The sequence below is a fragment of the Tyto alba genome, unplaced genomic scaffold, assembly GCF_018691265.1.
Source record: "Tyto alba isolate M040663 unplaced genomic scaffold, T.alba_DEE_v4.0 Super-Scaffold_28, whole genome shotgun sequence".
Classification (NCBI taxonomy): Eukaryota; Metazoa; Chordata; class Aves; order Strigiformes; family Tytonidae; genus Tyto; species Tyto alba.
The window spans coordinates 6,138,631-6,166,258 of record NW_024881302.1 but is presented as its reverse complement, the minus strand read 5'-3'; the positions used below and the strand labels follow the sequence as shown (position 1 = coordinate 6,166,258).

General features: G+C 41.0%; 1 protein-coding gene across 2 annotated transcripts in view; it reads right to left on the bottom strand.

Annotated features, from left to right (window-relative positions):
• The window catches only part of MAD1L1 (mitotic arrest deficient 1 like 1), a 378,475-nt gene that overhangs the window by 196,475 nt on the left and 154,372 nt on the right, over positions 1-27,628 (bottom strand). For both annotated transcript variants that reach the window (XM_042798366.1, XM_042798365.1), the window contains exon 12: positions 21,132-21,272. In XM_042798366.1, coding sequence (XP_042654300.1) covers positions 21,132-21,272 — 141 coding nt within the window. The remainder of the gene's footprint in view (positions 1-21,131; positions 21,273-27,628) is intronic.

Genomic DNA, 27,628 nt, shown 5'->3' with positions numbered 1-27,628 from the left:
GGAGGGGAAGAGGAGGAGATTCGGCCTGGCAGAGCTGCAACACAGCTGCAAAACATGGCATTTTTACAGCACACTGAAGCCCAAGATACCCTTAACACTACTTTATATGCAACAGCTGTATGTAAATTCAAGTCAAGTGTGATGATTGGCAAATTTAGGTATAATGTTAATTAACAGCTATCTCAAATTAATTAATTTCGAAGGTAAATTCTTGCCCCGCCTCTTTGAGAAAGTTAACACACAATTTAAATTTACAAGGATATATCGGCTTCCAATCACAGAAATATGGAATCTTGTATGTTCTAACATGCCAAATCATTTCAGTTTCCTTGTGCTGGCTGGTCCCCACTCCCTGGGTAATTTCACAGTAAGTTATTTATCTGATCACTTACAAAAGAAGATACGAGATGAATCTTCTTGGCTGAAGCTAGATGGCCTTAATATGTAGCTAAAGTGTGATGTGATTTATAATAGGGTCCAAGTCAACATATCTAATCTGATGCCATAAACTGGGGAAGAAGTTAAAAAAAAAAGCACAGCATTGCCTCTTTTTATTAGATTCAGGAGAAACAGGGAAAACATGGTGCATTAAAGCTTCATCTGAAATACAGAAGGAAACTCAAAACCATGGCTCCACTCCCAGGACAGTTCTGATAAGGAAATCACTGATTGTAACACTTGAATTCAATCCAATCTACAAGCATGTAGCTCCATGCACCACACTGATGGGTTACATGGAACAACAGAGGAATAGCATTGAGAACACTTTGAAGAAAAGGTTGCAGTCACTAATTATCTCACACACAAAGATATTTTTATAAGATTCTGGCTTGTAGGGAAAACACGAGGAAAACTTTGATTTCACAAAAGTCATAGACAGCTTACTTATGGGGGTGGCAGAGACTGAGACAGAAGTAACTCATCAGCCACTTGCAGTTAGACTTCAGTTTATTTGCATACTGTGATCCTGCATATTAAAATATTGTGAGAACTGAAATGAAATTTTCATTAGTGTTCAATCTGAAATCTCACCCATGGGATTCAGCTTTCAACAGTTAATGCATGCATTTGCCTGTTTATACTTTAAAGTTATATATCCATTTATACCATGCTAGCCAATGCCTTCTGCCTTCAATCCATTAGCATGCCATTACTGCAGATTGGTAGCAGTACAGTATTGTTTCAGCATCTCTGAAGTGCACTACAAAATTACACTGGATTAAACGGTCATTTCTAATTTAAAACACTTTGATGCTTTGTAGATGAAATTACTGATCTTTCACAAAATTGCATCAGTTGAGATCACAATTGGGAACATTGTTTAGTATCAGACATTGCTAAATAAATTCCTTGCTCCTTTACAGATTCAATATTGCTTTTCTCAAGAAAGTTCTCCTGGTTATAAAATCAAATGCACATCCTTTATAAAGTCGAAAATAACAATTACAAATAAACTCTGATGCTGTCTCAAAAGCATCAAAACCACCATGTTATCCTACGGAGCTGGATTGGAGGTGGCGTGAGGCTCGGTCTGATGCAAAGGTGAAAGGGAAAATTCCCCAACAACTTTTGAATGTGTTTCAGACATTTATATACAGTGAGGTGACACTGACTTGCAGAAAAGCTGCAATAGACAAAACAGAGACCATTACTTACTGGCATAATTTACATTATGTAGCTAGGCTTACAGCTCAATGAAAAGCATGTGTCTAAAGCCACCGCTTATGTGGTTTTCCATGTAATTTAGCCCTTAATTTTACCCCAACTAAAGATAAGATGCACAGGAAACTAGAGTGACTGTAAGCAAGATGTCCCACATCTCCAGGGACTTGTGCTCTTCAGCATCACAGCAAACCGCAACACCTAGGGACTGAAGGCTACTGCTTTGTGCAGAGTAGTGGGGGGTGTTTTTCATCAAAAAAGCAAGAGCTGCTACTTCTTTGAGATCCAGTTTTCTACTGGATTTGATGTGCAGCAGGGAAATGCCGCCCCCAAGTGAGAGACAAAAAGCAGCTGGTTACCAAAATGAAGGATGAATAAAGCAAAGGCTCTTGGGTGCTAAACAAAAAAATGATACTGCAAATTGAAAAATTGCTGAAGTCACAGTTATAATTACTGAAGATACAGGGAAAACATCTGCAAGATATGGGCTCCTGTCAACATACTATCAAGATTTACTGGACAAAGAGATAATAACTAAAGCTTTTTCTTGCTCTTAAGTCTCAAGGACAGACCAATCTTTCTCCTTCTCTTTTAAGAGACACAGTCACTTAGTAATGTCAAGAATTCTTGACAGTAAGCTTATTATCATGAAATCACTCCAAACTCTCGCTGGTTAGGCTATGAGAAAGGGGTGTAAACAAAATCACCATGGAACAAATGATACAAGAAAGATAGGATTTCAAGCAGAAATTGCCCACGTCCTTATTCCTGGCAAGTCACTTGACCTAGCTTAAAATAAGCTGCATAGTTCTGCAGCAGAGACCTGGCTTTTGTTCCCCCCCCAGCCTAACAACTGCTGAGAGACCCGGGGCAAAGTACTGAACTCTCTGAAACTCCTTTTTTCTCTCAGTCTCTACAGATAATACCCACTCTGTAAAACCATACAAAAAAAATCTTTGACCAAAGGTAATCTCTGAGGACAAGGTTCCGGTGCCATTACTGACACAAAACGCACCTGATGGGCCACACCACTCGGGCAGTAAAAGGATTAAGCATCATATTAAGTACAGAACTTGAGCACCTCCATGTTCAGAGGTTGCGGTAACCTAATATCCCTGATCCTCAAAGCAAAGGTGACCCTCACAACCGCAATAAAATATAAAACTTAGAGAAAGACACTGAACTTCTCAAAATCTATTCCATCAACACTATTGCATAATCTCCCAGGCAGATGCTGTCAGGTAAGGAACACAGGACCAAAGCAGATTGGGAGATGGAAAAATGCAGAACATTATATTCAGGAAAGGACAAGTCTCTGGAGATCGGACAGCCCTATGCCAGACAGAAACACTTACAAAGAAAGTAGGTAAGTAGGAAAATAAGGGGCTCAGGTGTTACCAGATTTTTCATGTGACAAAAAAGTATTGGGTTTGCAAAAACACCTCAAAACAAGAGCAAGCATTTGTTTTATTCCCTGAGCTGCAGCCAAGGTTGAGGGGCAACAACTGAGCGACTCCTCTCTCCTCCTGTTTTTCCTTGATGTTTTCGTTCAACATCTTGCTAAGACAGAGCACAGAGACCAAAACATTAGCAAGATTCTGCTGGGAATAATACACTTTTGTGATAGGTCTCCTTCCCTCCATCCTAATCAAATGGTGTAGCAGCCCCTGGGGAGAGAACACAGTGCTGAACAAAAAATGTGAGCTTGCAGCTGCTTCCTCAACAGCAAAGGGCAGCCTGACTGATGAAACTCTGCCAAGCCAATTGCTTTGAGCATTATGCAGTCGGCCAGTATAGCATCTCCTGGACACACACGAGTGACTGCCGGCTGCTGATGGACTCTCCAAAGGAGTCATTCCCCATCACTGGAACACCCATCAGAGAAGCCCCAGCCACTAACATTCTCTTTGCGGGCTCAGAAATATTCCTACCTCAGAAAAGCAGCTGAGTGTGCAGTGGTATCAGGGAGTCCCTTCTCTTTTGCTAGAAAATTTTAACCCAACAGCACAAAGATAACCTGGCATAAAACCTGTCTACTGAGGGATGACCACAAATCTCTTGCCAGGAATAAAACAGATTATTAATATATTAGTGAAACTAAAAAACATTAGGAGAGTATCAGCTCATTCCACAGAGAAACAGCAAAAAGGGAAAGGAATACAAATCGTCTGGAGGACAATAAAGAGAATTAATTTTACTGTGCTGTGATCAAATCTCTAAAGCTGAAATGAAGAGATACCAGCACCAGATTCCAAAACAAATGTTGTACCTCTGGGAATCTGGTTATTCATTTCTATTTAAGTGATCTGAAAACTGGTACTATAAGCAATACTGGGATCCAATGAACACGATGTTTTCTTCAGGTTGTATTAACCCTTCTTGAATTGGAAAGCAGTGCTAGAGACCACAAGCAGAAGACACAGTAGTTAACAAGAAGAGAATCCCTTGATATTAGATGTCATAATGAAGTTGGTCAAGAGAAGATCAAATGTTTTTGTAGTTGTTCAATTTTATGGCAAAATTTTACCTCCAGCAATTTTTTTTTTTTTTTTTTTTGGTCTCCTTTACATTATCAGCAGAATGAACTCAGGCTCCAAAGCCCCTATGCTGATGAAAGCAAACATTAGCACTCACCAAACCCAGACAAAGGGAATCTCAAAAACTAAAAGTAAAACTAAAAGTGGTGGCAATATGACACCCAGAGATTTTGAACTTTTCTGTGAACTTTTCAAATTGTGAACTTTTCTGCCACTCCTTTCTAAGAGTTTTTTCCAGTACTATCCCCCTGGACCTACATTCTCCCCGCCAGTTGCCTCCAACTAGGTTTGATAGCTAGAGAAAAAGAAACAACATTTAGTTGATGAAGTCTGTAAATTAGCCAACAAAAATGTTCACTCTTATCCATTCATCAGAAAAAATGGTGGAATTATAACTCTACCTAAAAAAGCCCTTCTAATTTCAGCACGATGAGTCAGCACTGCTGCATTTCATCACTAAGAATGATTCATTGTCACTGCACTTCTCAAAGTCAAGAATGAGGGTATTCACCCCAATTCACTGTCATCTCATAACTACTCTGGATGCAGGCACTGTGTTTGCATACAGTACTGTTATAATGATTTATGTGAATGTGTCCCTTAATTTAAAGGTACAAAGAGCTATCATCTGTCTACCAACTATAAAGCAACATTTTATTTTCAGTGAGCTGACAGATGGATACCTGGACAATATTTTGCTTGCCAAGAAAGAGAGTTCTCTACACCCCTATAGCCTAAAGGTAGCAATGCTTCTGAAGACATGAGTGGATGGCCAGTATCTTTGGAGAGAAACACTTGTACTTGGTTATGAGTTAAAAGAAGCCTTCCAGGGGAGTTAGAATCTGAATAGAAATTCAGACAAAAGCAGTATGGATGGAAAGCCTCTGCCCCAAGTGGAAGCAATGGTGAGGAAGATGATGTTGTGCATGGATCCAGAAGACCTGTAGCTGGATGAAACAAAGAATACTGGAAGCTAAGCAGCAGCACAGCTGTAGTTTTCTTTATAGACAAGTCCCCTAATATCACAGTTGCTTTGATTAACCTTTCTAACTATTAAAACAAGGCTACTAAACAAATCCTACTGGCCTTAGCACCCCCGAGTACTCAATGGCGGTACCTTCCTCTAAGCTGCTGAAGGCTGTTTGGCAGCTAGTGCTGTATGGTGATAGTTCAGAAAAGATGTCTTTAGTGATGTGTGTGTGTTGTGAGACCTGTCCTTACCTATATCTCACTACTATCCCCACAAGCACACTCCCAACAGGAGCCCTCAGGCATGTCAGCACACTTCCCAGTGCAACTGTTGTGAACCAGACGGCAAATGCCATCAGGGAAGTAAAAATCCATATTTAAATCCAACTTTTTTTCTTCTGGGTTAATTTTAATCTACTCTGGTTTCTTGCCCTGGTACTCTGTACTACTGCACAAATTGTGCTAGCTCAAACAAAGGTCAAGGAGGGGTTTAAGCCAGCACTACCCTTGGTTTGCAAAATTATAGCCAGCATATTTTTGGCATCCAGCAGAACAGTGGGTAAAGTCCCTAAGCCTCGGAGGGTCTCCAACAAATTTCAAACAGTCTTGGAAGTTGCTAGGTAACAATGTTCACCTCCTGGACAAGACTGTACAATGTTTGCTCTGATGAAGCAATGCTTGTATTGCCCTTGATTCTGCCCTGGGAATGTGTTTGTTGAGGACCTGTCTACTCTGCTGCCAGAGTATTTCCAGTCTCTAGTCTGGATGTGTAGTTGGATTTTGCTCGATACTGCAAACACTACATTTTAAACATAGCTATTATAATTAGAAGAAGCTCATTGCTCAATTCCCCTTCCAGAAAGGGATTTCCAAATGTCACAGTGTGCTTAGCACAGCTGATCTGCACTGATGCGACTGACCTAGGCGTGTCCAGAGAAAAGAATAAAATCTTATCATGGGAGGTGAGAGGTAAAAAGAGGATAATTGTCCTCCTTCATCCTGTACCTTCATTTTCTTGTATTATCTGTACAGCACTGTGAGCAAAGCAAGCTCAGTAGAGACACTCTCCTCTTCGACACAGAGGGTATTATTCACGCATGAGGCCAAACAAGAATTTTATAACTGTTCTCTGGGTCAGCCCTTTAGATCACTCTGCCTCATCCCGGTTGTCCTGCCAGGGTATCATGGCATAAAAACAAAGAACAGGAAAGAGGGAACAAAACAGGGAAGAAACTCCCGAACTAGTACAGCTACTGGCTGCTAAAACCATTTTGCAGAGGCTCTGGCAAATGCAGAGACCCCGTTTAAAAAGGTATTTGCTTTCTAAATCTGTTTTGGAGAAGGAAAAACAACGAGTAATATGTGGCATTAAAAAGAAAATTTCAAAATATCTTTTCCCAGCACATACCTATACACAACAAAGAGCTCCTACCCTTGAAGGAGAACGCTAGCACTTACATTTCCAGGTATTGCATAAATCGGTGGTTTCCAGCCTCCTTGCAGACAAGCTTCACTTCAAAACCCCTGGCAATGCTCCACACCTCAGCATGTCCCATGGAGCCAGCAAAAGTCTAACTGAGTTTACTAATGGAGGTCTCATGCAACATCTCACCTGTGATGTGTCTCACGCACAACTCCTGCCTCATGGTTTGGGATATAACAGTATAAATTTCCTCCACCTCTCCATGCCCCATGGATTGAAGATGATTAGCACCAACCCTGCTCTACAAAAGGAGAAACCAAAGCACAAAGATAATGTGTCCTTTGCAAGGCCACAGAGCCAGTCACAATTTATAATTATAATATTATACCTCATCACTTTTGTACTACAAACAGACTAGGCTTTAAAGGCAGAACTTGCCTGAAGTTGTAGGAAAAAAAAATAAAAGGGTTAACAGTACCTCTGTCCAAAGACATTCCTTATATTGAAAAAGTAAAAAATGATAACCAGAGGAAAAAAATAGTGTAAAATACTACCCTCAAATTAAATCAAACATCCCTGCATACCATGGTCATGCTCCTGTAACTTACTTGAAGAGGAACAAAACTCTTCTACTTTCATTTGAGAATTTATTCAAAATAAACAAATCCCAACAGAATTTAAGCACACTGTAGAGGCTCCAGTAAAAATCGTAAAAAAATCAAGCAAACTGAAAAGATATTCTCTTGGCACACTCTTGAAAGAAGGATTCACCACATTTCTAACTGACTACCACCATGGTTTAAACAAATAATCTATAAATAGGCAACAAATGCAAAGCAAGCATTTGAAGGGAACAGCAAGATTTTTTTGTTGTTGTTTTCTTGGTTTTGCTTAATGGTTTGTTGGGAAAGAGGTGGCTAACAAAGTAGAAGAAACATGGTAAAAATATAAAGAAAAGGATGGGGTGTGGGAAGGAGGGATAAAAAGACATGAAGCCATTCAAATGTATGAAGTACACATATACATTTTTGCCCCTAGTTTTCCAGAGGACTGAAGGACAAGGGATGGGAGCAGGCACACAGCTACATCAGAGCATCAGTTCTTAACTGTGCCACACTTGAGAAAAGCAGGGACAGAGACAAAGAGGTAGCAGAGGCAGCATCTATCACATGCGAAACACAACACCCAACCGTGATGCTGAGTTTGGTGCAGTCCATTCAGAAATGGTGCTCAGGCTCAACGTTATGATGGAACTGCTTTCTGTAGGCAAACTGAAGCTGGTATTTAAACCATGAATACACAGTGAAAACATGCTTGTGACTTAAGACTGAGGATGCCCTGAAGATCGCCACAGACCCACAACTTGAAGAAGGCTTTTACGTTATCAGGAGTCTTATCTGAAAAGTGAAGCTCCTGTGGGCCATCTTGGACTAATTGCTAGTCTTTGCTACATATCAGATTCAACATATTATTAAGTGCAGTCATTAAAATAAAGCACTGGAAGTGTTCATGGAGTCATCTTGAGGTAAGAGTCATCCAAAATAGGAGCGGACTCAAAACTATTGAAGTTAAGCAGCCATCCACATTATAAGAAAAGTGAAAATACTCATGTCAGTGAACAACAGAGCTGGGGGAATTTGAGTAATTTCCAGAGAGGATCTAGTTTCTGGAAAGCATTTGCGGGAGAATTTCTAATAAAGTCCATTTTGTAACACTGAATAACCCTTTCTCGAAATAACTGGAATTTTTATTTCACAGCTCTTATTCCAACCTGTCTACTTACTCTCCTCCTCTTTCCCACAGCTAGTCTGACTGCCCACATCATTCCTAGTCTCCAGCTTTACAGCATTCATCAAAGCAGCCAACTTAATTATATTTTTTAATTACTCCTCTTAATCCTGTGCACCTTCTTTCAAGCCTAAAGGAGGGTCTCACAAAATCCGAGGAGCAGAAAACCTCTGGTTTATCTTTCCAAGGAGTTTGACTAGCTTTAAGGACCTTCAGTACTCCTGTAAAGTCCTTCCTTGCAACTCCATGGCAGATCTTGTCCAGCACGTGGAGTGTGCCAGCGAGCAGCCCAGGACCTCCTCAGAGCCTTTTCCTCTGTGGGGACAGAGGCTTATCCCATGCCAGCTCCGCAGAGATTTACAGCTTTCTCAAATTATTTCCTCATGTACAGAGATGGAGAAGGCTATCAAAATGGCCTGTACTCCAAAATTCTAAACTCCATCAGTTAATATCTTACCTTACTTAAAAAAAAGGTTTGGAAAGTGTATGCAAAGGGAAAAAAAAAAAAAAAAAAAGGCAACTACAGTGACAGGAACAGAACAAGTAAACAAATCATCCTTGCATAGCACAGGCGCGATACATAATCTGTGTTTGCCAACCATCAGTTTAATTTTCATTGTAAACACTTTCAGGAGAGTTACTGTGGGGGCAAAGTGCGAGAGTAATCAATCTGGGGCCAAAGTCCGTTGTTTATCCATAAAAGAGAGCAGAAGGAACCAAAGTGCCTATTTCCTTACATTGCCCCATCAGTGCTTCTCAGTTCTGGGCTGAAAGGATTAACTCCAGAGGGAGCACTGCAATTTTATCTTAGCCATGGTCCATTCGTTCCTTGGCCCTTCTACTGAGACTGCCAACAAAGATGCCAGACAGGATGATATTTTTGAGATGCGAGTGTTTATCTTCTCTGAGCGAACCAAATAGCAACTCATTTCAGGAAAGCAATCCAGCAACTCACAATCGCTTCTCGCTCTAGCAAATGCAGACTGACAAGGCAAAAGGTGAAACAGCTTGATGGTCCCATTAGAAACCTTTGAGTTTCCTCGCACCTGAGTGCATGTCTAGCAAAGCTGTGCTATAGAAACATAAAAGATCTTCATTTGGCAAGAAAAGGAAAGAAGTCAGAACATATGCCAAGATAATCTCTGTTATTAGCTCCCGCCACAGAGGTACAAGATGTATCGAATTGCTCCTCCATCACACAGCATGGGATGCTCTGAGCCTGGGAGTTCTGTTTCAGAGGCATGTACAGGCTCGCTGGTGGATGGGCATTACAAGGGATGCAGTGTGTACACACACAACTAGTGCTGCAGGCAAAATTAAATCAAGCAATAGAGTCAGGGTAAGGCAACATGGAGCATGACAGATAGCTCCCTTTTGTAAATATTTGCAATTAAGAATTGTGAACATTTTTTTTTTTTTTTAACCTTCTGTTCAGGTTTAGATTTTATTTCTTCTTAACCAAGCAGATAAACAGCTGTGAAAATTCACCTTTGCCTACAACTGGCTGACCTCAGGGCAACACCAGCTTGCTTGCCCATCCTAGGCTGACACATGCCAAACTGGTGACTCACACATTGTGGAAGAGGACATATAGGAAAAGTATATAAAATGTATATTTGTTGTAGGAGTGGTCGTATTTGTGCCCTGTAGTATCTCCCAGACATTCGTGAAGACTCAAGTGTGACCATTTCCCTCTCCCAATCCTCTTTGCTGTTCAGAAACAACAACAAGTGGAATCCAAAGAGCAAGTAAAACGCAACAGAAACTAATATCCACAATAATTACAGTAATGTGTATAGTGTTGATGGGCTGTAGAAATCAGATACAATGAATTTGGGTCTCGCCTGGCCTAAATGAAAAGGTGTTCATTATCTTGAGAGAAAATGCCACTTATGAACGATAAGGTCATGCTGCACTGTGAAGATAAATGTCATTTCTCTATATAGCTGTGATAGTCTCACCTGCTGTCTTCAGAAACATACGTAAACAGCAAAGCAATAAAAAGCCAGTAGAATTAGCCTGGAACACTATTTTAAGAGCATAAAGTCAGCCATCTAGAGTTCTTTAGATATACTTTCCTGAGCATGCACTAGGAACACATATGTTGGTATATATATGTATTTACACTGTGCTTTTTGGTAGTATAATAAATTTTTAAAATTAACTGAGACTTTCAAACAAGCTTGGATATATTTGGTGTCACGTATGTTGAAAGAATTTAAGACTAATCATGTATTTTACGCCGTTATAAACATTCCCAGGAATTACATACATCTGCATAGGTAGTTCTGTGCTCATCCCAAGCCCCCAGGCAGCCTCTACCAAGTGCAATGAGCAACTCTACTTTAAATAAATACCATACATAATGCTAACAACTTCTCTCTTTTCAACAGCTCTGCGTGCTGCCATGCTGCAGCTGAGATACAATTAAGTACACTCAGATGATCTCTGAGCAAACAGCACAGGCAGAGCAATCTCCAGCTAGTAAGAACAGCAGCTCAGAGGCCCGGGTACCCCCAGCCGAGGCTCTCTGAACAAGGAGGTGGTCTCCTTGCAACATTCGGCAAGCGGCTGCTCTTGCACGAAAGGCAAATAACAAGTGAACGTGGTTTAGCCACTGCTTGAATGTTCCCACCTAGAGAAATAAGGGTTTGTCACCGTCATGCAGATGTCACTCCTTGATGTCCATAACACCTTTCTTCATACAAAAGGTCACAGAATGCTTCAGAAACCAGCAACCTTATTTTGCTCGATGTACCTAGATCCACGGAGGTCAAAGGAGCACACGTTTTATCTGAATATTTCAGAAATCAGGTCAGGGAACTGATCTATCCTAGGGCTGCATTTTCCACTAATGAAATGACCTCTTGTAAAAGGGAATAGAGCAGATGATTAGAAAGTGAAGAACACTACATCTGTATGAACTGCTAATAAAATTAAGAGCACTCAGAATATAATTGGCAAAGGTAGGTCTGGTAACAACTACCTTAGCAATAATATCTGCCATATAAAGATCACTGGTTTATGATGTCTACCATCAGGTCAGTTCCCAACTGCATTGCACAGCCTTGACTTGACTTCAAGAAAAATTCAGTTTGTGGGCTCTCAAGAGATACTCCTATAAATTAATACTGATACATTCATCATTTCTTCATCTACATTAATAATGTACAGTGGCAGTCTTTACACAAAGAAGCCTTAAAAACCTCTCCCATTACAAAAGATATTCTACTTAAAATAACTTCTACAAAATAATTACTTTGTTCACATTCATAGCCACTGAATGCATTACTGGGTTTTTATACACCAATAAGAGTGTAACGTGTAATCTTTCAAGCTTCTTGCTGACTTCCTTTAAAAATATTTAGGTTTAGCAACTGCCCGGAGAATCAGCTTTCCAAGGGAAAATGAGCTGGTTCTCCAATTTTCCAAAAGGAAGTAAAGTTGATGCTACAAGAACTCATGTTTGTGTGCTTGACGTGTGAAATGCAGGCAAGAGAACACATAATAGATAAAAATCAATGCTTTAAACCAGAAATCAGTTCTGTTTTTAATGTGGACTTGAATAGAACTGAAATTTGAATGTGCATTTGTCAGAGCTATAGCTATTATAGTCATTTAAACAAATTGGAAACATAAATCAGTTCAATATGTCAAATCAATGTGCCATGCATTTCTTATCTATGTTACTGTCACCACACTTGGATTCATGGCACATGTATTGTACAGTAGTACTGCCTGTTTTATTAAACAGCACAAATAAAATTCAAAAGAAAAATGCTACAACTTGCATTACAGGAAGATGGTGGGTTTTTTCCCAAAACTTAGGACTTCCAGTTTGTTTTGCTGAAAAGCTTTTAGCACAATCAAAGTACATTTGACATTAACACTGATTAAAGCAAATAGATAAATTGCAAAGCCTCTGAGAGAACAGAATTGTTCCTTACGATTTAACTTGGACCACCCCTGAACAGAGGAGATCTATATCAACAGCTTAGTTTTTATTCACAGCTTGGTGAAAACCGCTATCAGCTGGCTTTTTCCCTTATTCTGTTCCCAGCCTTTTCCAAACATTAGTAGGCTAGTCACATTTAAGTGAAAAGGAGAAAAATACAAAGAGAATAGCAGCCACCTTCCTTTAAATTCTGTTCAAGTTATGACTGGCAATGTTGCCATACTCTAATTCATTACCTTAATATGAAACTAAACTGGGGAAATGGAGATGCTGTAGCCCATGGACAAACCAGTCCACAGGGGAAGACAGAGTGAACGTACGGGAGCAAATGCAACTCATACTTATGAAGAAGTATTAAAGGTGAATAATTATGTATGTTCTGAAATAAAACAATTGCAATTGGCTCTTACATTTAGTCACCATTCAACTAACTGTGCTCAAGCTGAACCAGGCTTTTCAGACTAATTAGTTCCCTGAAAAAACACCTCTTCTACTACTGGTAATTAAGGCCAAAATAAAGAATCAATGGGCTTCAGAAGGCAAACCAAGACAGCAACTACCGTTGTTCTAATTGCCATAATAACCAAAGTATTAAGTGTATTAAAGTAGATCTTACAATCCTTGCAAACTGAAAAGAACAGGAGCATTAGCAGCTACAAGGGCATGGGAACAAGCTTGTGGTGGTGCTGTTTTCTCAAAACAATTTTTCTGTTTATATAAGTTTGGTAACAGGATTTCAGCAAAAATCTGTAACTGGAGTCCATAGAAACACGGTGGGAAGAAATGTGCTGAGCCACATAACAAGCCTGTGTGAAGCCCCTGCAGGAAACTTTCAGAATCTTTACAGTATGTTTTTAATAGAAAATAATAATTAAAAATATTAATCCCTCTTTCTTACAGGAGGCTATCATCATGAATTAAAAGATGACATGAAAACACTTACAAATACATACTTTAAATATTAAATTATGCAGAAATTATGTAATTATTCTGAAATGAAGCACTACAAATCACAGAATTCAAATCCAATCATTATAAAAATCAACAAATCTCGACAAGTTCAGAACATCTATTAAGATGCCCAGACAAGCACTATTTAATGTCATTAATAGAACACAGGGAATAGCTAAAATTTCTCTGGCATTTTCCATGTAAAACATTATCCCGATGTGCAATCTTAGCTTTTACTTTTTTTGCAAGATATTTACCTCCTTTCTCCCCTAGAATTGCTTGGTTTCCATGAGCTGTTAAAGCTTTCACCAATGTGAGAATGTTCCTAAGTAGTAGTTCTAATAGTTAGGAGACATTTAACATCAACCTTACATCTGTGCTAGCATTGGAGCCTGAATCACCAGTATAGTTCAAAAAGATGAGATTCACTGGCCTGAGAGCATCTCTGGGAAATCCAGCATAAACAAACCCGGTTTTTAGTTTGGAGAGAAAGTGGCTAGGACTGGCCAATTTTGCCATCTCTAATGAGCCAGGTACCAAACTACTTACCTGGTGGTGAGCCACATGAACACGTACCACACACTACAGGCAGCTTTGGGCTAGAGTTGCTCCAGAGGATGTGGCATTGCCTCCAACAGGATCCCACCACCCTGCTCCAGAAAGAGACCACCTACCCTGGAAGCTGTTTGGGAAGCTTTGATCAGTCCTGTCCAAGGATCACTCAAGTACCCTCAAAGACAAACCCCGCTACCAGACACACAGCACCAGCACAGACATGGGCTGTAGCTGCACGGTCCACAGGGATGAGACCTGTGCTACATAAAATCACCATGCTTTCCAGCTTGGAAGAGATTCGAAGAGGTTAAATCTCTGAATTAAATGCAGAATGCAGTTTGTCCTATTCGTTGAATGCTTCTCTAACATTGCAAAAAACCAAACAATTTGGTAATTGTGCAAAGCAACACTGGATAATGGTGCAAGCACAATCTCCCTGCTGACTCCCAGGCCTTCCCTCCACGCTTCCTGGCTTGCAGCAGCAAGCAATGGAGACCAACATAAGACATAGGAATATATTTCTACATTATCAAAGCCTTCCCTCTGAAAAGCTGGAAGCTACCTGTTCCTAACCCCATTCCCCAAAGCTGCCTAATTTGCCTTTTTCCTTATGTCTTCTGCCTGTGAGGGAAGAGACATGTTATCACTGCGCTACCTGTGTCCCAATTTCAGCCCCTGCTCCCACAGCTGCACACTCGCAGCAGGAGGTGATATGCACCATATTGCACAAAAGCAGCTCTTTTATGAGACGTCTTTGCTGCCATTTGCGGCGGATGGGGCCACTGCTCCCACTCCAAATGTATTCTGGCTTCCTCCTGCACCTAAAGACATCTAATTGCAGAGCCAGTATCTCTAGGCACAGGCATGCCGGCTCTCCAGTGTAAAGCATTTTAAAGCTCTCAACACCATATGAAACGCTCTCCCCTGTTCTATTGTGGTAAATATGACTCATAACTGCACACCAGTTATCTTCTCTTTCCAAAGTATCACTAAGAACAAACCCAATTTTAAATCTTCTGAAGGAATTTAGACCCAGTTCATCTGTTTCTCTTGTCTCCTACAGCCAGTTACATCTGAAGCTAATCCAAATTCCCTAGGTCAAGCCTCATTTGTGCTTGGTTATTCATAACATCACCAGAAGAGGCTACAGGAGGACCTGTTCATACCAAGAGCATTTTAAGTTGAGTAGAGTTGGGCAGGGAGGGAGAAATCTTTTTGTTTCTGGCATCTATCAGTCTGCTTGGGACTGAAGTGAGATCCTTCAGAGGCAGAGTACAGGAGCATTTCCACTCCCTCTGAGCATCACACCTAGACAGAAGGTTGATGATATTAGTACAGTCTTACCTAGGCTAGGTATGCTTCCTTCTCCTGGGGGCTTGTCTATAAAGCAGCTTATCATAGGCTAAAGATACAGATATTGTCTTAGTTAATAATTTAATTTCCTTTATATGCAAGTTGGTGCCAAGACTTTCTCACTTCTTAAGAATGATGGAGGCTTGTGGTCCTAGGAACTGCTGAGTTAAAGCCATTCTTAAATAGCCAGAGCATCCACACACTAAAAATAGCTGTAAAAATCTAACCATTGTGAAAATAATGCTGGTTTGTGCAAAACATCTCCAGTATAAGGCAGTGCAGTGCCATGGACTACTTCTCTTGATCAATTATTAACTTTTAGAATAGATCCAAAATGGGGAATATCCTCAAAAAAAATAATAGCAATTCAGTTTCAAAATCTAGTTCGACCAAACAAGAAGTCTCAGATACACAGAGATAGGCTCTGTTGCAGTATCATCCAGTTTTAAGATGCACTCTTCTTCCACAGAGCAGGGACTGTCACCTTTAACAAATCATTAAGCCCCTCCGTGACTTGACTTCCTCATTTATATGATGGTTATTTGCAAGGTGCTCTCCCAAAACACAGCCACTGGCAGGTGCAAAAAGGAAGGGAGGAAACTAATGGCTCCCTGACTTGACAAGGTCACTCAGGTCTGAAGGAAGATGAAACATATCAAAGAGAGAACCCAAGATAATTCATTTTGCAGGACTGCTGGAGGACGCAGAGGCTGACCTACTCTCCTTTAGAGAAAAAAAAAAAAGAAACACAAAGGACCACACTGGTTCCCAGGAAGGCTCGAGTCTGCCAAGAGATGCCAAAGTGTTCCGGTTCAAAATGCTATTTCAACAAGGTGTTTGCTTTGTCAGAAGATGATGTCCAGCCCTGTGACTGCCTCAGCAATCAGTGGTAACTGATGCATGGAGCACATTAGCATCATCTCCAGAGAGAGCCTGTTTTCTCCCAAGAGTCACAGATAAGATGCTACAATGACAGCAGAAGTCTGGGCAAGTGAAACATATGCCATTCCGGAGTGGCAGGAAAGCTCTAGTGACTTGCATTAGCTCCTTACGGACATCCGAAGTGAGCAGAGTAATCTCCTCATTGCTTCTTACAGTTGTCACTGAGAAAAAAAACAGTGCACAAAGGTTGTATGGAAGCAGAGAGGTAAAGAAAGCAGGCAGAAGAAAACTGAAAATTAAAACAAACTCCTCTGTACCTTGCACTGATGGGAGGAAATTTCTCTGTAAAGTTCCCATCACCACAGAAAACCCTTCTGCTATGAAAAGAATCAGTTTACCTTTGAGGGGGAGAGGAAATACAGCAGAGGAAAGATAAAGCAAGATAAAGTATGGATCAAAGAGGAAAAAAAAAAAAGGTAAAGTGCAAAAGCACTGATGGGGGAAGCTGGGTGAGAGACAAGGAGGAACTGTTAACTGCTCAAATAAACATTTTATTGCATCCACACGTAAAATTTAAGCATTTAAACATTACACGCAGGGTGACTGCTAAGTAACTCCCTTTGCAAGGAGCAGATTTGTGACTAACATCACAAGAATCAACAATGCCCAATTTTCACCACCAGCAGATGTGCTGCAGTTATCAGGTGCAGATAAGGTGACAGTATTTGGTCAATGAGTTTTGAGGTCACCAGTAATGCCCGTGGTGGAACAAAAACATAGAACATATGGCACTTCATGTGCTGAAACTGTCAGACTCATAATTAACTGATTAGAGTACATATGGTGCTCAGAGACAGTGTGAATCTCTCAATGTAAAAAATGCTGGAAACCATTGAAGGTGTCAGCATGAGTCTTCCTTGCAAATCTCTCTTCATTAAAGTTTCATACGGAGCCAAGTGCATTGTAATAAAATCACTATTAATGGAGTTATATTTATGATGATTTCTCTTTTGTGCAGCTCGATTTAACTTTTCAAACACTAAATTCTACATCAGAGCTTTTTCACAGTGGCTGCTACATGCAGCAGCAGAAGCTTCTTGTTTTGTCATATTTACCTTCCAATTAGAAGTAATGGGAGCTAAGGTAGTAAAAGTTAACCAAGGTTGGCAAGAAAACTGTTAATATCACCAGTAACAAAACAAAAATTCATACCGTGATATAAATATGACTACAGTTCTGTTTATTTTAAATATTTATAGCAGGCGGGTCAGGGACAAACTCACTCCCTCTTCAGTTCCAAAACACACTTTTACAAAGATGGTGAGTGACACTTCATTAACCACCTGAAATAGGCTGACAGCCTGCTTGCTTTTCCAGCCACCCTTTCAGATGGCATTTTTCTGTGCATCTCCCCCATGCTTTATATTCAACACTCCGTAAAGCACTTCCTTGAACCCCTCCAGCCAGATCAGCACTGTGGAATAGGGGCTTGGGCTGGGGGCAGTTCTGGGGAGCATAAAGCAATCATTTTCCGTCCCAGAACAGACTACGTGCTTGCATGTCCATGCATTAGACATCCAGCTTTCCTCAGCAGTCATCAATGAAGGAGATTTTAAAAGTTCCCCGTCAGCCTTTCTTTGCCTTCCAGTCCTCTGTCCCATCAGGCTCTGATAGGACTAGTTGATAGGCAGGGAGACAGCATCTCTGAAGTGCTCCAGGATGAAAGCATCCTCCTGCATTTCGGATTCTGGGAGGTACCTGTAACGCAGGCGATGTCTGTGACGCAGACGCGGCGGCGCTCCCAGCAGCTGTCCTGCCCAGCAAGGGCTGGGGACTGAGGGCGTCAGGCACGACTCAGTATCACCTAACTCCATCCTCCCAGCATACATTAATAAACTACTCACACGCAACCCTCCAGGGCTTACATACTCCTCTCTTATTCCCTGTGTTCTTTTAAACGGCTTTCCACCTCCATTTATACATCAAGCAAAGGACTTATCAGAGACTTCATCTCCCTAATGAGTTAAAACCTGTTGCCTCAGCCCAAAATCTTCCTAGTCCCACACGGTTTCCTCCTCTTTCCTACTGCGTTATCATCATCACACTGTCTTCACCAGAGAGTTTCCTGCCTCACACAGAGCTGCTGCTGGAATAGATGGGAAAATCTCCATTTTCAGAGTAAAGAAAAATCCCTGTGAAGACCATCGCTTCTTCCCTCTATGGCTTGTTCAGAGGTGGGGCTGCTGGTAACAGATTAGGGCAGCCAGGAGAAACAAGAGAAAATACGTACCAAAGGGCTTTTTGCTAAAGAGCACAGAAAGAGATTTTGGTAAATTAAGCAGTATGTAGGAAAAAAAAAAAAAAAAAAAAGAAAGAAAGAAAAGAAAAAAAAATTGATAAAAGAAGTCAGGGAAGAAAGACATGGTGCATGGTGTGAATTTTAAGGTTTATGAACAAAGCTGAAAGGTAGAAGCTATAAAATGTAATGCAGGAGGATGCATTTGCCTTAGAGGCTCTAAGGGCTTTTTTAAAACTCAGGATGTTCCTGGACCAGAGCGATACCTGCAGCCCCCGGAGCGGAGATGCAGTGCACAGGAACTGTACAAGGGCTGCTCCTGCAGCGACCGCACAGCGTTCCCGGTGTATGTCGAGCCACCAGAAGCACTCCCCTGTGGGCACAACTGTGCTTACTGCAGTGGTGTATCCTCTGTTAACTAGGGATCTTAATTGTTTTCCACATTTACTTAGCCTAGCAAAAAGGGATAGTGTCAGCCAGGCCTTTTCAGCTCAGATCCATCACTTTCTCTCCCCGCAGCAGCCTCAGACCCCACCTCGATCTCACCAGAGTAGTTGTGCACCTTGCTGCTTTGCTGCCACGTGTGTGATGCTCACAGACAGGCTCTTCTTTTTCTGTGCTAAAGCCAGTTGTCTGCTGCCCTCCCAGCCCATCCACACCAGGGGCTCCCAGGATGCCCTGACCCTTCTGTCACACTTAGACTTAAATGTGTTAAAGTTTCCTTTTTCCTTCCCTCCCCAGCCCTCCCCATCAGAGACTGTTTCTCCCACAGCTCAGAAACAACTGAGGCTCCAAGGTGCCTTGTTCCTGCTGTCTCCTCTGTTTGTGAGATGAGTCATGCAGGTGTCAACGTTTCTAAAATTTGTACAGAGGCTCAGCAGAGATGGGAGGGTGCAGAGCATTATGTTAGGCATTATTAACAGCTGCTATCGATCAGTTCTTTGATCGACAGGCAGTTGATTACAGCTGCGGCTCCTGATGATGAGAAACCGGGAGTCCTGTCTGTACCTCAATTTTCCCTTTCCAGTTTTCAGATTTTTACTAAAACAAAAAACTTTCCCCAAAAATTTCAAAATAGATGGGATTCAACAATCAACACTGCAGTCAGAAAGGCAAACACAATCAAGTGAAGTGTAAAATTTTACTTTACAAGGGGAGTATCAGGTCTTTGAATCCTGCTTCCAGCAAAGCCTTTGAAAGGCTTAAAGTTGACATCACACAAAACAAACCTCCAGAGAACACAGCTCCCTTCTGAAATTTTTCATGTAGCCCTTAATAAATACACCCCTATAAATAAAGGGGTGTAGCAATTAGTTCCCACAGTTTTCATGCTTTTACCCAAAGAAGAAAATGTTATCGCCCAAAGACACCATGTACATTTGACCTATTCAGTGAAACAATTCAGGAAATGTCCCTCCAACAACCCAGAGCCATCTTTGGAAACAACTAAGAAAACAGGATAAAACAGCCATGTATCACTTTATGTCAGCATCGTCTAATCCTACTCTGTCTGGTGATAAGCAATATGGTGATCAAAAGAAAACGTATTTTGAGACAGATTCAGGCAAATTTCTATTTCATCTTATATTACCAGCTAACTTCTCTATCGACTTGCCCCAAACTTGACAGAATTCCTTTTTTGAGAAACACGGATGAAGTGGATCTATAGCATGATACTGATCTGTACCACACTACACAGCTCTGCCTGCGAAGGCTTTGAAGGTCATTTGAGCCAGTATTGCCTGAGTTAAGTCCCCATCTACCAACACAAGAAAAAAGCATCTTTAAGGATGCCAGAAGCAACACAGAGGTTTGTGCACACTGGGACAATCCACTCTATGGCTTGAACATGAACCTGGGGAGCATCAATTTCTACAAGTTTTACTCCATTTGAATTATGGCATCTATAAATCTATATGATGATGGAACTAGGCACAAGGAAAGGAAAACTCACATACTTATGACTATTGTAAAGCCTATGTAATAAAACTGCCAAGCTTTAAGATCACAGACATATTCCAGGTATTTCAACTCGTGACCATAAAGCCCATTCCACTATGACAAAGTGAACAGAGAAGAGAGGAACTACTTGGGAAATGCCTGTTAACAATTACCTCATTACAGTCACATCTCACATTACAAATTTTGAAACAGACAACTGAAAATAATGTAAGAATTTCTTCAAGAAATACTTCTATCTTTGGAAAGAATGCTTTTTCTCAGAGAAAACCTAGTAAAAAGCATTTAATAGTTACTTGTATTCTGGGGGTTTCAGGCCCAATGCCAAGAAGTGAAGAATTAACAGCAGACACATTCTTTACTTCTTCAACCCTTAGAGTAAAGCTCTTATAAGCACACACTCAACTTAAACTGTGTACAGAAGAGCCTTGCTACACATGCAATATAGTGAATCACTCAGACTAGACCACAGAGAAGGCACCACACTTGCTACATTTCATTACCCCTTTACTTGCCCTTCCACTATCCCTTAACCCCCAGGGACTAGTTGTCACTCCAGCCGTGCAGCACAGCTATGCTTAATGCAAAGCACACTCATCACACCCGAAGACGATCATTCTTGGCTTCTGCCAGCTTCAGGTGCAGAACAGTAACTTGTGGGTCTTACTGATCCTGGAATTTTGAAGTCTGATCTTTGCAAATCCGTCTCCTGTGAGAGCAGACCACATCACTAAGCAATGAAATATTAAAGGTCTCAACTACCTCAACCCTGAGGTTAGAGCACTAATGCCTCTTTATTACCTCCAGCTCGGTGTTATGAGCATGCAGCTTCTGCACCATCTCCTCGGCCTCACACATGCGCCGGTTCAGCTGGGGCGAGTGCTCCGAAGGGGTCAGCTCGCTGTCATACGACTCCAGAATTGCTCGCATCCCATCACGCTCCTGTCAGGAAGAACAGCAACACCTTTAGGGATAAAGCCCCTGACCTCACTCCGAGGAGAGGGTTCCCAGAACAGTATTCTATGGTTTTGCCCATTGTTCTTTTACATGGCAAAGAAACCCTGATGGACACACGGTCTTCATCCTCATATCGGCATCACACCACAGACATGAACACACAGTTCTAATAAAATAAATGTTGCTGCTCTGAAAACTGAAAAATTGGACTGTCTTGTGTATATAAAGCCACACATCCCTTGCAGGAAAGCAACATGCATACACTCTAACAAGCAGATGGCAATTGAAAACAGAGCCTGCTTTCTTTTTGGAGACATTATTCTAATTCAACATGGCTGAATGGGTTTCTTCAGCAAAATACTTAGTGTAGTACTTGATATTTTTCCTGACAGAGAGTTCCAGCAATGAGCGAACAGAATTGTCACAACAGAAATGAAACATATCTGACAACGAACAAAGAGTCTGAGAGCAAATACCCTCTAAATGGTATGTGACTTATCACTCGCTAAACACTGCGACACTCAGTGTTTATAATAAATATTTTTTCAGAGGTTAGTATCTCACAGGCAATGTGTTTGGCTCACTTTGCTCTTTGCTGGCAATTATAACCAAGCAGTTGCAGAGAAAGACAAGAAAGAAAGATTCCCCTCCCCTTCCTGAGAGCATTCGCACTACCAAGTACAAAGCTTGGGCTGAAAGCTCAAGGTAAAACTTCTTGTGTGGGCTCCTGGATGAAGTATTTCCTAATGTGTTCCCAACTTCAGACAGCACCTAGCTCCTACCTCCAAGGCATTGACGGAGAAGAAGAATGAGGACAAAAGGCTGAAAATGTCAGGAAGTCAGGTTTGTTTTAAGGAGATTACCATTTACAGTGCAATATGCATACGGGGATTAGCCAGGTAATAGTGTGTGTTTTATCTTTTGACTACGTGGAAGAACCTTGATGTTTGTGAGGCTACAGAACAGGGTCAAAGGAGCATAGGCCCTTGGCATAAATCCAAAGAGCAAAAACTCCTAGGAAATCTTACAGTGCTGCCTCCTTTTATTGCTGAAGTTTGCTACCTCACCCTGTTACAGAAGTGCTCAAGTGCTTTGGACAAACCAGTTCTCCCCTGTGAATTCTACCACCACAGAAATCCAAAATATTATTAGAAGATCACTCAGCTTCATAGCTGTGCAGTTCACACCCAGACCAGGCGACTGCCACTACCCTGAACTTGGAGCACATCAGAAACTCAGCCTGGCCACACCAAAATGTTTCACTGGGATCCTGCTCTCCTGGGGAAACTGGGAATTGCCAGGGTAGAAAAAAAATGTCCTTCCCCCTCCCAGTGCAACAGGTTGTATTTCAGAGAGTGAAGGTGATGCTAACCACTCAGCCGAGCAAGCCTGTATACAAAGGTTATCTGCTCCTTCAAAATCTAAAGGTCAACGACTGAACATGGATAGCAAGTGTATGTGTGGAGAAGGGAAGGAACATTTGAATTCAAGGTGTGAAAATAAGACTAGGGGCACTGCCAGAGGTACAGCGTGTGTTCAGAGCATGTCATGGACTGAAAGGTCAGCCAAGATGACTGGGTTGGTCAGCAGATGAAAGGACCCCAAGACCAAAGGACAGCCTGAGGCTGAAGGAACAGAGAGAATAAAATAATAAAGAAAAACAGGTTTTAACATTACTAGTACTAGAAGCTATTACTAGCTCCTTGCTCAGGTCTGAGTGAAGAGAAATATTTTTCCAGGGAAAGAACAGTTTTGCCATAGTTTAGAAAGAATTATTCATCTGACAGACATATGAAAGGAAATACTTTCACGTTACTGAAGAAGGAGAAAATCCAAACCCAGCCACACCACACCTGCCTTGTAAAGAACTTGTTTAGCAGAAAGGCAGTAGCACAGGATTGCTCCATCCTCCTCCTCCCCCCTTCAGTGCACACACACATCACCCAGTCTGCCCCATCCACCCTCCATAAGGCAAACTGCTTTTACTCAGGAGATTACTTTCACTCCCCATTTATCACAGAATCATTGTCTAGAGCACAGAAGAGAACGTAATGACGGTATTTAGAGAAGGTATTGGTTTGATTGTTGCATGTTGTTGCAATTAGATCTGCAATTACAGCATCCTCTCTTTCTCTGTGCTCCTAGCTGCTCTGCTATCCTAATTTTCTACTAAGCATCTTTCATCGATGTGATAATTTAACACTGCAATGTTCTCTCCATTACAGCAGGGCAGTCTCAAAATCCTTAGCATTTTTTCAGCAGCAAACAGGACCCCTGGCAATTCCCATCACACTTGGCTTCCACTTAACTGCTGAATATTAGGTCATGCGATTTATCCCCAGCAAGATCCTAGCAGTTCCCTCAGCTGTTCAGCTGCAAGGACAAACTTCTGTTTTCATGTTAGGATGGGAAAACTGCATGGGAGCCGGGCATCCCTACAGGCTGTCTTTCCCCTAAAATCAACTACAGACCTTGCCCTTTAAAGCCTTTCTCTTAAAGAAAGAGTAAACTTCTCAAGGAAAAATATGCATGGTAAACAGCACAAGCTGTATTGGAAAAAAAGGTGCCGAAAAGCTGAGATAAAGGGCGGTACAATTAAACACTTGATCCTGGAGTTTAGTTCTCCTCTTTAATTATTTCTAAATATTAATACTGTAATGAAATCAATTCTCAGCTTCCAACAAGTGGTCCCCAGCTCCATTTTTTAAATTTCTCCCCATCAAGAGCACTTACTGAAAGCTTTTCCCTCCCTCCTAAAGATCTTGTTAGTTTGGCAAGAAACAGTAATCCTTGTTGAGAAGTCCTCTGTCTAAAAAGATTCTCTAAAATTTAATCCTAATTTAGTAATTGCTGCAATACCGCCTCATCCCACATGACAGGATATTCCCCAAGCCCCATCAAAAACCTCCCCAGGGACTTTCAGATGGCCTTTCTAACTGTTTTCCAACACCTCTGCTTTCCTGCTTTCTATTAGAGTATCCATCGGAATTACTAAAAAGCGGTTCCTCTGGGAATTTCCAAAATTTACTTAGCACAGGGCATCTCTGCTAACTCACCATGGACCTTACACTGGCACACTTCCAGATACTCTTTACCTTTACCAGTTTCAAATCAACAGCAAAATAGATATGCAGCTTATTCTAAACACACCCTAAAAGCAGAATAATTGGTTTTGATGTTCATTATAAACCTAGGAAATTAATGCCCTACAGCAAACTCTGGTGCTGCAGCTTGCAGCTGTGTTTGAGGAGATGTAAGTTTGAAAAAGTGGAAGGATAGTGATTTTTTCAAAGGTTGAACAGTTTCCCTTCCTTCTATCAGCAACAGCCAAGTCACCAAACAAATATGCCTCCTACTATTGCATAACTAACAAAAAAAAAAAAAAACCAAACATGTTTTATAATCTTAACCACAAACTAGAGCTAATCCCATGAAAATCTGCTACATGAAAGTACAGGATGGCACTTCTGCAAAATGCCATCCCTAAAATAAAGCTTCTCTCCAGTCCTCCCACCAGATTCTCTATTCCCTCTATATAAAGCCAAAATTCAACCTGGTTGGCGAGTGCCTGGAAGCTAAGGGAAAGTCTCTTTCCTCGGCATTCACACAGCAGAGGGCTACCACAGTGGTTTAGAAACAGCAGCAATACAGGTGGGCTCCTCCAGGTCTTTTGGGCTAATTTTAGGGAGAGAGCTGAGAACTGTTCACATAAGCACCATCATCATCATCCTTACCCACATCCCCCATGTCACTGAAGCAGTGCTACTGCACATCTCCAAGACCAGCCTGCAGCTTCAAATATTTGCACACTGAGCAGTATAAGAGTGACTCCCAGCTGTGTATTGGAAGCAACTGAAGAGTAAAATATAGCCAAAAAAATTTTAACAGCCATCTGCCCTTATATACATACATATAAACTCAGGTCCTATTCCTGTTGACGCTTGTTAGCCCCTCCTCAAACATACATACATACACACAATTCACCACAGACTTTCTAATTAGTTGCAGAAAAGAAAAATCAATAAGAAAGAAATTAAAGTTACAAATCTAACTGAAGTCAGTCACACACCCAGGGAAAATTTGTTCCTGGGGTAAAGTTTATCTGGTGTCATAATTTTATTGAAATCCTATATCTTCCTGTTGACTTTTATCGTTTCAAGCTGGATGCCAGAGTTATCATTATTAGAGTCTCAGTGTTGCTTGCAGGCCCGAGGTTTGGGTTGTTTTTTTTTCCTTTTATAAACAAGCTGTAATTGTCTGGTTTATTGATCAATAAATCTTTCAACTGCTTCTCTTCACTTGGTTTCTGTTCTGGTAAGACTCCTGCACCATTCTCTGAAAGAAAATATAGGGTTGTTGTTTTTTAAAGAACAGATTGTTTTGTCATTAGCAATGAAAGAGCAGGAATTGTGCTGGTCGGTTCCGATAATGGCTTTTTAATGACAGATTCTAGTCACAGTAAAATCTGCTTTATTTCCACATGAGTGAACTTCAACTATTAATCCATAACCCAAACGTACAGCTCACTTGCTCTCTCACTTCTGTATGGGTTAGAGCCTGGCAGAGGAGGCAGACTTTGTAAAGTGGAATCATAATGATATTTCCCACTTGGTGCTTTTTTGATGGCACAGAAATATTCCTGCTCCTAGAGTTAGATGAGCTTTTTGTTTAATTAATGATAATTTTTGGAGAATGTTAATAGACTGCTTCATTATAGGAAATCAGTGGCAAGATTTCCCCCTCCTCTTCCTCTCCAGACTCCTAACTCCAAATTAGTTGTAATAAGAGAAAATTTTGAGACTGAAGAAAGATATGGAGCTTCAACATCAAACAGATGCTATTTGCAATCAGGTATAATTTAGCTAACTATTTCTCGTAAAAACACAAATAGAAGAGAGAGATGACTGTATAACAGAAGTCTCTGCTTTTTTGCTTTAAACTATACAAATATATACATAGAAAAAAGGAGATGGTAACTGGGGCTTGACCAGATGTTTAACATTAGTAAAACTAATAGCGTAAGGTATGAGAACATAAGCCAAAATACAGTCAGAAGGAACTGAAGAATACTTAAGTATATTAGACTCTGTCAGGACCTATTGACAAAATATTTCCTTTGGATACTTCAAAAATTAGTCACGATAATCTCTGGTCCACAAGCAACTATCTTCAGTTAACTCAAAAATGGCAGGACAGGCCCTAAAAATAGGAGAGAGGACCAGATCCAGCATTTTAAAAGAAGGATGGATGAGAGGATACAGACTGGCAATTACAAATCCATTTCAACATTTTGGTATCTCACAAAATACTTGAAGAAAACATTAAAAATCAAATTGCAAGCAGCTAGAGGAGAATTAGGGACACAAAACAATCAACTGAGCCTTAATATGAATAACACCAAACCAGTCTCATTTCCTTCTTTGACAGGTAACTTGTCTACTGAATAAAGGCAAACAATAAATGTGATAAACTTCAGTGATGTGTTTATCGAACAGGAGGATTACAATTCAACATCATCTCTGTAATTTAGAGAAATGAATTTATATCAAGGTGATGAAATTCATGAAAGCAAAGCACAGACCCCTGCATATTGTGTAGCGAGACAGCCACCAGGTACCATTAATAGGCCCCAGTGTCAGCTGGCATCTACCCCTTCCCAAAGCTGCCTGTTTGCACCTTCCTCACAGGGAACCCGTGCATCCCATGGCAAGCTCAAAAATCGTTACCTGTGAAATGTGCGCAGGGCTACTGGCAATTAAGAGGTTCTTCCCCAGCCTGATGGCTGGAGGAATTGATAAGACAGTGATACATTGTTAAGCCTTACTTTGTAATTAGGCTTCTCTCTTCACAGACTGTGTTCACATCCCATTGCCTCATTGCAAATGGGGAGGAGAAAAAGTAAAGACAAAGTGACAGCAAGACCCCAGAAACAGGGGCCTGAAGGCAGAGCTGTGGCTAAAGGCACATCCAGTCAGACTTTGCCATTACAAGAACACATCTAAGGGAGCTGCATCCCCTCAGCTCCTGACACTCTTGCAGCACCTAACGAGCTAATCCAGTCTTCCAGAACAGACTAAAAACCCAAGAGTTCTATGCCAAACAAAACCAGCAAAAATTAAATTACCAGAAACTTTTCAAATCCTCCTTGTCTACAGCAGCATCTACTATCACCAGAAGGCAAATGGTTATCACCTTTAACTTCTGTACTACTCATCTTTAAACCAAAATTTTGTGTTCCCAAACCTCCAAATAGCTTCCTCCTCAGAGACAGCCATTTCCCAACATTTTTCTCTGTGGCTGACCTATTTTCACATTACTTTGCAAATTAGAACTGACTGCAG